Source organism: Coregonus lavaretus (assembly GCF_964263955.1).
Source record: "Coregonus lavaretus genome assembly, contig: SUPER_35_unloc_2, whole genome shotgun sequence".
Classification (NCBI taxonomy): domain Eukaryota; kingdom Metazoa; phylum Chordata; class Actinopteri; order Salmoniformes; family Salmonidae; genus Coregonus; species Coregonus lavaretus.
This window is the reverse complement of record NW_028167180.1, coordinates 3,745,116-3,757,615: the sequence shown is the minus strand read 5'-3', so window position 1 is coordinate 3,757,615 and position 12,500 is coordinate 3,745,116. Positions and strand designations below refer to the sequence as shown.

The 12,500-nt window shown below is 44.2% G+C and overlaps 3 protein-coding genes across 3 annotated transcripts in view; 1 reads left to right on the top strand and 2 right to left on the bottom strand.

The window, feature by feature from the left end:
• The window catches only part of LOC311110264 (beta-crystallin B1-like), a gene marked incomplete at both ends in the record, with an annotated part of 5,024 nt that extends 4,956 nt beyond the window's left edge, over positions 1 to 68 (bottom strand). The window contains one exon of the mRNA XM_084188803.1: positions 1 to 68. This exon is cut by the window's left edge and continues 22 nt beyond it. Within this exon, the coding sequence (XP_084044929.1) occupies positions 1 to 68 (68 nt within the window).
• A 6,719-nt stretch (positions 69 to 6,787) lies between these two features.
• LOC311110262 (beta-crystallin A1-like) lies at positions 6,788 to 10,062 on the top strand (the record flags this gene model as incomplete). The annotated part of the gene is made up of 5 exons (XM_084188802.1): positions 6,788 to 6,862; positions 7,102 to 7,220; positions 7,493 to 7,634; positions 8,684 to 8,826; positions 9,915 to 10,062. The coding sequence occupies 5 exons, from the start codon at positions 6,788 to 6,790 to the stop codon at positions 10,060 to 10,062; spliced, it is 627 nt and encodes a 208-aa protein (XP_084044928.1).
• A 1,572-nt stretch (positions 10,063 to 11,634) lies between these two features.
• unc93b1 (unc-93 homolog B1, TLR signaling regulator) overlaps positions 11,635 to 12,500 on the bottom strand; it is an 11,566-nt gene continuing 10,700 nt past the window's right edge. Inside the window, exon 13 of the mRNA XM_084188789.1 lies at positions 11,635 to 12,500. This exon is cut by the window's right edge and continues 1,796 nt beyond it. The gene's annotated coding sequence lies outside the window, so the exon portion shown is untranslated.

Sequence of the window (12,500 nt, the reverse complement as noted above, 5' to 3'; positions counted from 1 at the left end):
TCAGATCTCTTCCCCTGGGCGGCCTTGCCGTCGGTCTGGGAAGCAGATTTAGACTTGTCTCCAGACATGATGACTGGCACAAAACCAGAGTGATGATGGAGGGAAGGAAGTAAAAGAATGAGGTAAAGGAAGGTTCGAGGGTTCAACACACTGCTGCTAAGTTTAATGCTGTTTAAACAGAGGGTCAAACACAGCTCATTTACCACTTCATCCCATTTAAGTCTACAACTTTTTACCCAAACATGTGCTCTGTTTTAGACAGGAGACCGTACCCCAGCTTTACTCCTTAGCAGAGCCTGTAATTGAAAATATGAGTAGCCATCTTGGATAAGGTTTAACCCCATGACCACTACTGGCCACTTAAAATCTATCCTTGAGTTCCCTTACGATCCAAACGTCAGTAAGAACAGAAATGAAGAATTTCTGTCCATTTACAATGTTGTTCAGTACAGTATGCATGTCCAATTAAAAGTCAATTAAGCTCCAATACAAAATAGTCAACAAGATCTTATAGATAATAAGAACCTATAGATTAATTAAGTAATCCCTGTGGAACTAGGTAAAACACGTCAATTAAGGAAAATAAGTTATTTATATGTACTTTGTCTTTTATAACTTTCTTTCTAGTTACTATGACGCCATTTAGAGTTAACTGTATTTTAATTTGACGTTTGAGCTACCTAATTTAAGCTGTATCCCTCTCTCATCCCCCATTTTCCCTCATCCTCCATCTCTCTGTATCTCTGTGTCCCTCTCTCATCCCCCATCTCTCTGTATCTCTGTATCCCTCTCTCATCCCCCATCTCTCTGTATCTCTGTATCCCTCTCTCATCCCCCATCTCTCTGTATCTCTGTATCCCTCTCTCATCCCCCATCTCTCTGTATCTCTGTATCCCTCTCTCATCCCCCATCTCTCTGTATCTCTGTATCCCTCTCTCATCCCCCATCTCTCTGTATCTCTGTATCCCTCTCTCATCCCCCATCTCTCTGTATCTCTGTATCCCTCTCTCATCCCCCAGCTCTCTGTATCTCTGTATCCCTGTCTCTTACCTCTGCTCAGTGTGTGGTTCCAGGAGTGGGCTCAGGCGGTCAGTGTGTGAGTGGAGAGGGCCTCCCGGACCTTTTATATGCTGGCGCCCAGAGAGGGGGGATTAGAGCGACAGAGAGAAACCCGCTGAGCTCACAGCCAGGGAAGAATAGAAATCCCCCCATCATCAAAGAGAGAGAGAGAGAGAGAGAGAGAGATAGAGAGAGAGAGAGAGAGAGAGAGAGAGAGAGAGATGTAAATACTGCATGAGTAGAGAGGTATGATGGTTGGTGATTGAAGTTATCTGTGAAGTTTTTAAACATCATTGATTTACGAAGCGTTTTGGGACCTGTTATTATCAGAAACATGTTTGTATTGAACACTGTAACTTCCTACACTATATATTATGACCTTATTGCTTCTCGTCAGTTGTATTCATCTTTCTATTCTACTGTTTCTGTTTTAATCCCACAGGAAAGCCAGGTAGCCAACAGACTTAGTAGAACACTGGTGTAGAAACCCCTGAGAAACCTGGGCCCATATTCATAATACCTGCTGATCTAAGATCAGGTCCCCCTGTCCATGTAATCGTATTTATTATGATCTAAAAAGGGAAAAACTGATCCTAGATTAGCACTACTCTGAGATGCTTTATGAATAACAGATCCTAGATCTGAGCTAATGGTTATGATTGGTGTTGGGGTGGGGACATGTTATCCTAGACCAGTGCTTAGAGGTAACATCTGTTTGCAGAGAGAGATTGGTTGAGAGAGCAGAGATCTCATTTCATTTCATTTGATGGATAATAAAAGTATCTTATTGACAATGAGATACGTTTGAAAATCATGTGGTCTATGGTAGACCCCCTGTTATTTTGGCATTGTAGCTATACCAACGTGTACGTTTAAGTGATAATGCCCAAGAAGACAGTGTTTGGAGGATATATTGGCACGGGTGTTCTTATGCCCGAGACGAAGTGGATTGCGCAGTCAGATGGAACAGAGTAAATAGGCATTTTAACGTCATAGATTTAGCCGGTGGTAACTTGTGGAATAGACACCGGCTGGAATGCGGTTTTAACCAATCAGCATTGAGGATTAGACCCACCCCGTTGTATAAAATGGGAATATACTGAACCAAAGGTAGGCCTACTATCTCTAATGGGGGTGTGGAAGTCATTTTACCTAAGGGGCCATTTCTGAGAATATGTTGACAAAAAGAACAGCTAAACAGCTCATCACTACATCGTTACGTTCTAACCACAGGAGGCTGCTGAGGGGAGGACGGCTCATAATAACGGCCGGAACGGAGCAAATGGAATCAAACATCAAACACCTGGAAACTATGAGTTTGATGTATCTGATACCATTCCACTGATACCGCTCTCCTGTCGTTACCACGAGCCCATCCTCCCCAATTAAGATGCCACCAACTTCTTCTGGTTCTAACCCTACATATTCAATTCAATTCCAAACCTAATTGTAACCCTAACCTTGACCCACAGTACAGAAATCACCTCACTGCCCAAGTAGCATCGCCAGTAAATGTACAGCTACTGAGTGTATTGTCATCTCACCGACATCAAAATGTCAACGTTAAATTGTATATTATTTTACATGTGATAAAAATGAAGTAGCGAGCCTCATGTTAGACACCGCTGAACTACACCAACAAGCCGAATATACAAAATACCTCACCGCTCTGTGACATAGAGTAGGACCAATTAACCCTCTAAATGCTGATCTAAGGTCGGTTTTTATGTTTTCCATCCTAACGATACAGGTTAGAACATGGAGAGGGTACGCTGATCCTAGATCTGTGCCTAGAGACAGTGTTTGAATCCTAAATGGCACTCTATTCCCTATTTTAGTGCTCTATTTTTGACCAGGGTCCGTAGGGAATAGGGTGCCATTTGGGACACAGCCACAGTTTCCACCTCATACCAGAGGTTCATGGCGTGTACGGTAGCCATTTTGGATCTGTGCACTCATCACTTCTGAACAGTAGCATGGCTGGATGGGAGGAGTCTGTGGGGCCATTGAACAAGGGGCCGTGTTCAGCGGGATGCCACGCAACAGAATGTTCAGATTCAGAAATGGTATCAAGTAGAACAGTCACATAGAATCTGGATTAGGGCAGTGGTTCCCAGACTTGGGGTCAGGACCCCATGTGAGATCCCCTGAAACTGAAATGGGGTCCCCTGAGAAAATATGTAATCTTATCAGACAAATTAACAACTTTTTCCCCTTCAAATGAGTATAGAGTACAACCTTTTAGTGTCAACTAAGGTCCTTTTGCACTAGAATATGTTTTCATGTCATTACGATGTGTTGGGACAGCCTGCAGGACCTAACATTGAGTGAATATGAACCATAGAGATGGAAAGAGGTATCATCTTTGTATCTGTGCCATTATGGTGTCTGTGATAGCACGGGCATCTCCATTGAAAATAGTAAATTGTTCTCCTTTTGTGTTTGAAAAAAAGTGTGCTGGAGTCCTGAACCAAATCTTGTGTGTCATTCATTTATTTTGGCCACTAGATGGCGGTGATATAGCTAAAAGCCATTAACAAACCATAGGCAATCCAATGTGAAGAAGAAGAAGACAACGCTCTGATCACTCCCAACCCATAAGAATCCCCACGCAGTTGACTACTTTAAAATGGTGGAATCCCTCAGTAGGAACGTCCATGCTAAAATGGGTTATATCCAAGTTGAGTCCTCTAACTATGTCAATGATATGAACACACAGCGTTAACTAGGGAATAAAACATTTCCAAGTGTGATCCCCTCCATTTTCCAGGGTCAATTCGGGGACGTGTGCAGTAAAAGTTTGGGAACCCCTGGACTAGGGAATCACATCAGCTCTATAAAAGGCATTTCTATCTGCAACGTTTAAGTAGGACGCCGAACTACAGCACTTTCAGATAGAGATATATCATGTAGAATAAACATGCCACTCAGTCACATAGGACAGGGAATCATGGCAGTTACAAGACATTTCTATCTGCAACATTCGGAAAGAAATAGGCTCGCCTCTCTCGCCTCTCGCTCGAGGCTTTTATCTATCTAGTTAAAGTTGACATCATGACATTACGGCCGTCCATTTTCGGCCTTCATCAATATGATTATAAAATGTGCAACGTTTTAGAATGTTGCACCCTCCTGAACATGACCCAGGTTATGAATATAGTGATATGATGTATAGTCCAAAATGGACTCCTAGACCCTTTCCATAGATCTGAAAGGATTGGACCCTCTGGTATGATGGGTGTAACCAGTATGGTAATATCTCTCTACCTACCTAGTCCCTCTGGTATGATGGGTTTAACCAGTATGGTAATATCTCTCTACCTACCTAGTCCCTCTGGTATGATGGGTTTAACCAGTATGGTAATATCTCTCTACCTACCTAGTCCCTCTGGTATGATGGGTTTAACCAGTATGGTAATATCTCTCTACCTACCTAGTCCCTCTGGTATAATGGGTGTAACCAGTATGGTAATATCTCTCTACCTACCTAGTCCCTCTGGTATGATGGGTGTAACCAGTATGGTAATATCTCTCTACCTACCTAGTCCCTCTGGTATGATGGGTTTAACCAGTATGGTAATATCTCTCTACCTACCTAGTCCCTCTGGTATGATGGGTGTAACCAGTATGGTAATATCTCTCTACCTACCTAGTCCCTCTGGTATGATGGGTGTAACCAGTATGGTAATATCTCTCTAGTCTCTCCGGTATGTAATGTGGAAATCCTACCATAATGTTCTGTTTAAAATCTGCAACTTCACTGTTCAAATAATGTTGCTGCACATGCATTATACCAAATATGAAGTGTGTTTGTGTGTTTGTGTGTGTGTGTGTGTGTAAACAGTCGGCTGCCATAACCTCCTCAAATCTTCTAGCTCAGAGGTCAAGAGCTAAATGAGGTCAGCAGGAACTGTGTGTGTAGGGGGGGTTACCATGACAACTGTGTGAACTCACCAGTACTATGGTCTTGGAGAAACAGAACGTTATTCTACTGGCCTTACATCTCTAATGTAGCCTAGCCTACTGCTATAACCTACTGCTATACTCCAATTTGATATAGATGTGTTTAATGGCTATGACTTGACATGTTGCTTCTAGGCTATATAGGCTAGGGTTAGTATATTATTTTGTATCGAGACTGACACTTAATTTGAATGAAGTCAAGGCAGCTATGTCCTAACATTATCTCTACCTTAAACTGAAGTCCCACTCTTTGACACTGATTTCTAGTTTCCATAATTTCCCTAAATGTTTTACTCTAGCCACAGCACGGGAGAGGTAAATCCTTGTCATTCTCGACCTATAGCCCGGCCATTGTTACGCTATACGATAGCACTGCTGACCTATACGAATATAACGGCGTTCGGCCCAGCACTGGGCCCCCCATTCACTCCGAACGGCCCGCGAACAGCACTGTCCCTGACCCACCATGCATTCAACCGGCTTAGAACGACAACGGGGTCGCTACTATAGTATCTGCCGAGTCAACAAGGTGCACACCCGACCACATAGGAAACACAAAACAAGGGAGAGGGAGAGAGAGAGAGAGAGAGAGAGAGAGAGAGATAGAGAGAGAGAGAGAGAGAGAGAGAGAGAGAGAGAGAGAGAGAGAGAGAGAGAGAGAGAGCGAGAGAGAGTGAGTGAGTGAGTGGTGGGGGGACTTGTGTATCGCTCACACGGCCGCGCGCACCCATAGGACACATTTACGCACGGGCACACAGAGGGGTGCCCACATAGAAACAAGCACACGGGCGCGCTCACTTTACCCCCAACTCACTCACACCTCACTCAGACAGACATTATGAAACGCGCACACGCACGCACCGTGTCGCTGGTGGAGACGCGCGGGCCACCGTGGACACCGGTATAAAATGGAAGAGGCAGATTCTCACAAAACTCTATGTAAAAGGATTGGCGCGTGAGAGAAGAGAGGAGACGAACCAGGTAAGCCCCCGTTCCTGGTTGAACCGAATAGTCCATGGTGTTCCAACATAACGGATTTAGGCCTAGGCCACCCACCAGAATAACAGTTTTTTCGAGTTTCTGAGAGAGGAACGCTCATAATTGGAGAAACATTTCATTGTAGGCCTAGTCCAAATAGGGTTCGTTTATGGTGATATATTTTTAAATAATGTTTTTTTAATTAGTGATGGAACAAATATAGGCAGTTATTAGAAATTGATAACGGTTAGTTATTGGATTTGGTGATGGCTTATGCACCAGTACATTTTATAAAACGGTTTTAACCAGTTTAAACAAACTTTTAAAAACTTTTTGTAAGAATTGTCACAATTTATACACTACGATACCATTACCTTTACTGGAGTTTGTGGATGCTGGCAGTAATGTTAGTTGGTTGTGGATAGCCTATTTTGGATAAAGCTGGAATGGCACACATTCGAATGGAAATAATATCTACGTGACATATCTCGAAAATGAGGGCATTTCTAGCAGTGTGTCTAACATATTTAATAGATTACTGGGAATGCATAACCAGACAGTATTAAAGGATTTTAATTAATGGCATTGCAATCTGTCCTAATTTAAATGATGAACTTCCCTCTCTCCCCCCTCCTCTCTCTCTCTCTCTCTCTCTCTCTCTCTCTCTCTCTCTCTCTCTCTCTCTCTCTCTCTCTCTCTCTCTCTCTCTCTCTCTCTCACTCTCTCTCACTCTCTCTCTCTCTCTCTCTCTCCTCTCCCCCCCCTCTCTCTCTCTCCCTCTCTAGACATGAATAGAGCTACTAAAACCCACATGACCTCCCCCATGTTTTTCCCTGGCATGGGTATGGCCCCTTTTTTCAAGGTGATCTCACACACACACAGGTGTATTTTATGTACATGTGCACACACATATTGAAATAATCAATGATATGATTGACATAAACACACTAATCTGTATCAATCCATCTAATTTATATCTATCTATCTATCTATCTATCTATCTATCTATCTATCTATCTATCTATCTATCTATCTATCTATCTATCTATCTATCTATCTATCTATCTATCTATCTATCTATCTATCTCTCTCTCTCTGTAGGTGACTGTGTTTGAGCAGGAACACTTCCAGGGCAAGTGCCAGGAGTTTACCTCTGAGTGCTGTAACATCCATGACTGTGGTCTGGACAACATCCGCTCTATCAGAGTGGAGAGTGGAGCGTGAGTCTCTTACAACCCTGGATGTCTGTGGAGGGGGTGTGTGTGTGTGTGTGAGTGGGGGTATTGGTGTGTGGGTGTGAGTGGGGGTATTGGTGTGTGGGTGGGGGTATTGGTGTGTGGGTGTGAGTGGGGGTATTGGTGTGTGGGTGGGTGGGGGGTATGAGTCTCTGTGCTGTAGCCTGTTGTCATGCATGGTCAATCATTGACTACCAGGGGGGGAACATGTCAGTAACTCTCTCTCTCTCTGGCCTTCCCCTCTCCGTCCCGTGTAGCTGGGTGGGCTTTGAGCACCATGACTTCCAGGGCCAGCAGTTCATCCTGGAGAGGGGAGAGTATCCCCACTGGGACTCCTACAGCGGCTCCCTGTCCTACCACGTGGAGCGCCTCATGTCCCTGCGCCCCATCTACTGCGCTGTGAGTAGTGTGTGTGTGTGTGTGTGTGTGTGTGTGTGTGTGTGTGTGAGAAAAATACAGCGAGAGATGGATAGATAGAAAAGCTCTATATTAGTGTGGATAGAAGACAGTGGGTCAGTATTCTGTTAGTGTGGATAGAAGACAGTGGGTCAGTATTCTGTTAGTGTGGATAGAAAACAGTGGGTCAGTATTCTATGTTAGTGTGGATAGAAGACAGTGGGTCAGTATTCTATGTTAGTGTGGATAGAAGACAGTGGGTCAGTATTCTGTTAGTGTGGATAGAAGACAGTGGGTCAGTATTCTGTTAGTGTGGATAGAAGACAGTGGGTCAGTATTCTATGTTAGTGTGGATAGAAGACAGTGGGTCAGTATTCTATGTTAGTGTGGATAGAAGAGAGTGGGTCAGTATTCTGTTAGTGTGGATAGATGACAGTGGGTCAGTATTCTATGTTAGTGTGGATAGAAGACAGTGGGTCAGTATTCTGTTAGTGTGGATAGAAGACAGTGGGTCAGTATTCTGTTAGTGTGGATAGAAGACAGTGGGTCAGTATTCTATGTTAGTGTGGATAGAAGACAGTGGGTCAGTATTCTGTTAGTGTGGATAGAAGACAGTGGGTCAGTATTCTGTTAGTGTGGATAGAAGACAGTGGGTCAGTATTCTGTTAGTGTGGATAGAAGACAGTGGGTCAGTATTCTATGTTAGTGTGGATAGAAGAGAGTGGGTCAGTATTATGTTAGTGTGGATAGAAGACAGTGGGTCAGTATTCTGTTAGTGTGGATAGAAGACAGTGGGTCAGTATTCTGTTAGTGTGGATAGAAGACAGTGGGTCAGTATTCTGTTAGTGTGGATAGAAGACAGTGGGTCAGTATTCTATGTTAGTGTGGATAGAAGACAGACAGATAAGGATAAACAGAGTATGTGAGAGAGAAACCGAAAAGGAAACAGAGTGAGATTGTATCCTAGTGTGTGTTTAACCCTCCCACTCTCCCTTTCTCTCCCTTTATCCTCTCTCTCTCCCTCTCTCCTCTCTCCTCCTTCCCCCTCCCAGTCCCACCAGAACAGTCGTATGCAGATCTTTGAGAGAGAGAACTTCATGGGCCGCAGTGCTGAGCTGTGTGATGATTATCCCTCTCTGAGGGCCATGGGCTGGTGCATGCCCGAGGTCGGATCCATGCACGTGCAGTGTGGCGCGTAAGTCAACATTAAAACACAAGCACACACTCACTCACAGATACTGTACAAAAACACTATGGCACAAACCACAGGAGGTTGGTGGCACCTTAATTGGGGAGGAAGGGCTCATGGTAACGGCTGGAAAGGAATGCGTGGAATGGTATCAAACACATGGTTTCTATGTGTTTGATGCCATTCCATTGACTCCGTTCCAGCCGTTATTATGAGCCGTTCTCCCCTCAGCAGCCTCCACTGGCACAAACACACTCCAAACTTGCTATAGTGAGACAATTAAAGCAAAACAGTGAGTGACACAATTCTATTCAAGGTGACAAGAGAAACTCCACTCTAAGCCAAACATGTCTTTCCCCCTTATGTCCCTCCTCCCCCTCTGCACCCCACCTATCACCCTCTCTCTCTCCATCCCTCTCCCCCTCCTCACCCTCTCTCTCCTTCTCTCTCCATCCCTCTCCACTTCCTCACCCTCTCTCTCTCTCCCTCTATCCCTCTCCCCCTCCTCCCTCCTTCTCTCTCCATCCCTCTCCCTCTCTCTCACTCTCTCTCCATCCCTCTCTCCCTCCATCCCTCTCCCCTTCCTCACCCTCTCTCTCCCTCCATCCCTCTCCCCTTCCTCCTCCCTCTCTCTCTCACTCTCTCTCCTTCTCTCTCCATCCCTCTCTCCCTCCATCCCTCTCCCCCTCCTCCCTCTCTCTCTCACTCTCACTCCTTCTCTCTCCATCCCTCTCTCCCTCCATCCCTCTCCCCCTCTCTCTCCATCCCTCTCCCCTCCTCTCCCTCTCTCTCACTCTCTCTCCATCCCTCTCTCCCTCCATCCCTCTCCCCCTCCTCCCTCTCTCTCTCACTCTCACTCCTTCTCTCTCCATCCCTCTCTCCCTCCATCCCTCTCCCCTTCCTCACCCTCTCTCTCCCTCCATCCCTCTCCCCCTCCTCCCTCTCTCTCTCACTCTCTCTCCTTCTCTCTCCATCCCTCTCTCCCTCCATCCCTCTCCCCCTCTCTCTCCATCCCTCTCTCCCTCCATCACTCTCCCCTTCCTCACCCTCCATCACTCTCCCCCTCCTCCCTCTCTCTCCTTCTCTCCCCACAGCTTTGTGTGCTACCAGTTCCCTGGCTACAGGGGCCAGCAGTACATCATGGAGTGTGAGAGACACAGTGGAGACTACCAGCACTGGAAGAACTGGGGTTCCCACTGCCAGACCCCCCAGATCCAGTCTATCCGCCGTATCCAGCACTAGGAGGGCACAGAGCGGACCGGACCCCTACCAGAGCCCCAGGCTTCGGCCTAGGCCTGGATCTACCGGGGCCTTGTCACAGCACGACCACCACAAACCCAGTCAGTCAGAACCGTAACGCAGTTTCTACTCACACATCCACATCTCAACTCCGTCACTAATTTCCTCAAATACTCTGGTTGGTAATACAACAGGGTGTTATTACTACGAGAGGCGACTCGTATATCAGTGCCGTGACGTCAACAGCAGCGTGAGATGAGTTAAGTCATCACCGTAACACATCATGTTATAGAGGACCGTTATAGTGTAACAACGGTCATAACACTCTATCAGATTATAGTATATATCACAGATATACATCAGGGACTTTGGTTCACCAGCACCAATAACAGCAATAGACAATAGTGGTGAGAGAGGAGGAGGAGGAGGAGGAAGATCATCACTGACCAATAAACTCATGCTCACCTCAAACCTGGGTCCTGTGTTCTTCTTGGGTACTATACATCTGTATACATTACCTATATATTGTACCATAAACTGGGTAGTTTGGATACTGGATGCTGATTGGCATCCAGCCGTGTGTATGTGAGACCATATACCATGACTATGACATTGCGCCTTTTCACCTTGATATCATTGTGCCTTTTCACCTTGATATCATTGCGCCTTTTCACCTTGATATCATTGCGCCTTTTCCCCCTTGATAAAATGGCTACATCAACAATAGTTAGGCCGATGTAGAACATAAGCGTTTAGATGAATTTCAGAGAAAACGAACAGAACACCGTGAAACAAATGAAGTGGGAACTTACCTGCTTCACTTACCTGCTTGACTTCCCTGCTTCACTGACTGGTGTGCAGAAAAAGGGATACATTGTGAGTTTGGGAATACAACAAAATGGAGCTGTACTATACACATGTATATGTCTTCATACACATATATCTACTATGCATCTACTACATACAGTATACTTGTATTATACTGTACATCTGTACTGTGTACTAAACATCTATTCTACCATACATCACTTTTGCCTCTGGGGGGCTGCCCTTGAGCCAAAAGAGGTCCTTTAAATCAGCAATTAGTCAACTAATCATCAAGCCTTTGACTAATTGAACCAGGTGTGCAAGTTTAAGGTTAAAACTAAAATGTGAAAATGTGGAAACGCTGCCTTAAATAATCCAGAAATGACCTAATTGGAGCACAGACAAAGGGGCACACCTCCTCACACCCATGACTTAAATATTATATTAGCCTAAAACTAAGGGTTGTGTGGTTTAATGAGATAAGAAATTGATTAATATTATATCATATGTGTATATGAACCAGTCACCTCTCAAACCAAAATGTAAGTAAAACAATAGGGCATTTAACACTCACAGTGTACCTTTAAATGTATTTGTGTGTGTGTTGACTATATGCTTGTATACACATTTATCTGTCGTCATGGCGTCAGCTCATGGGGATCCAAATAAAGATCAAGTCTTATAAAATAAGTGAATGTTTTTTTGTGAATTATATATATTTCCGGCTTTACTACAGTGTAGGAGTGACTTTATTAGGAGTTAACTTTTCTGAACTAAGTTTCCATGGTGATATAGTTTGGTCTTCGATAACAGAACACCCACATCAAGAGGCACAAAACCAGCTTTATACTCAGAAAACAACTTCAAAACTCACTTCAGTCATAAAAAACAACAATTACAATCAATATTTTTCTATATTTTTCTATATACATTAAAACATTTTTTTTGATTGAATAAATTCCTTACAGAAAACACCACATAAAATGTAGGCCACTCAAAACACCTGAGCTAGGAACCATGACAACACAGCTCACTAACAACCCAATACAGTGATACTGTTGAAATACAAAAACTGTGGCCTGCATCCCAAATGGCACCTTATTCCGTATATAGTGCACTACTTTTGACCAGAGCCCTGTATGTACCCTGTCAAAAGTACCTGTGACGTACCTAACTTCACATATGTTTCAGTTGTCTATACAGTATGTGTGCTTCCCAAATGGCACCCTATTCCCTATATAGTACACTACTTTTGACCAGAGCCCTATTAGTGCACTATATAGGGAATAGCGTGTCATTTGGGTCATAACCCATGTGATCATGCAGCTGAGAGAAAATGGTTTATATTTGAAGTGGAGTAAATAACTACTTCCCTTTTTCAGTTGTGTTATGAGAAACCTTGTAAACTGAATTCCTCTCCTCTCTTCGTCCTCTTTCTTCCTGTGTAAAATCCCCCTCTCTTCTCTTTCCTCCAGTAGCGTCCTGTTCTACCCTCCTGTGGATGAACCTCCTCAATTATGAGTGGGTTTGTTATCTATATATACCAATCCCCCTCTAGGTGCGTGTCAATAGCCTGAACATACAGTATTGTCTGCGTTACAAATATATTTTATTTATTTATTTTTATTTAACCT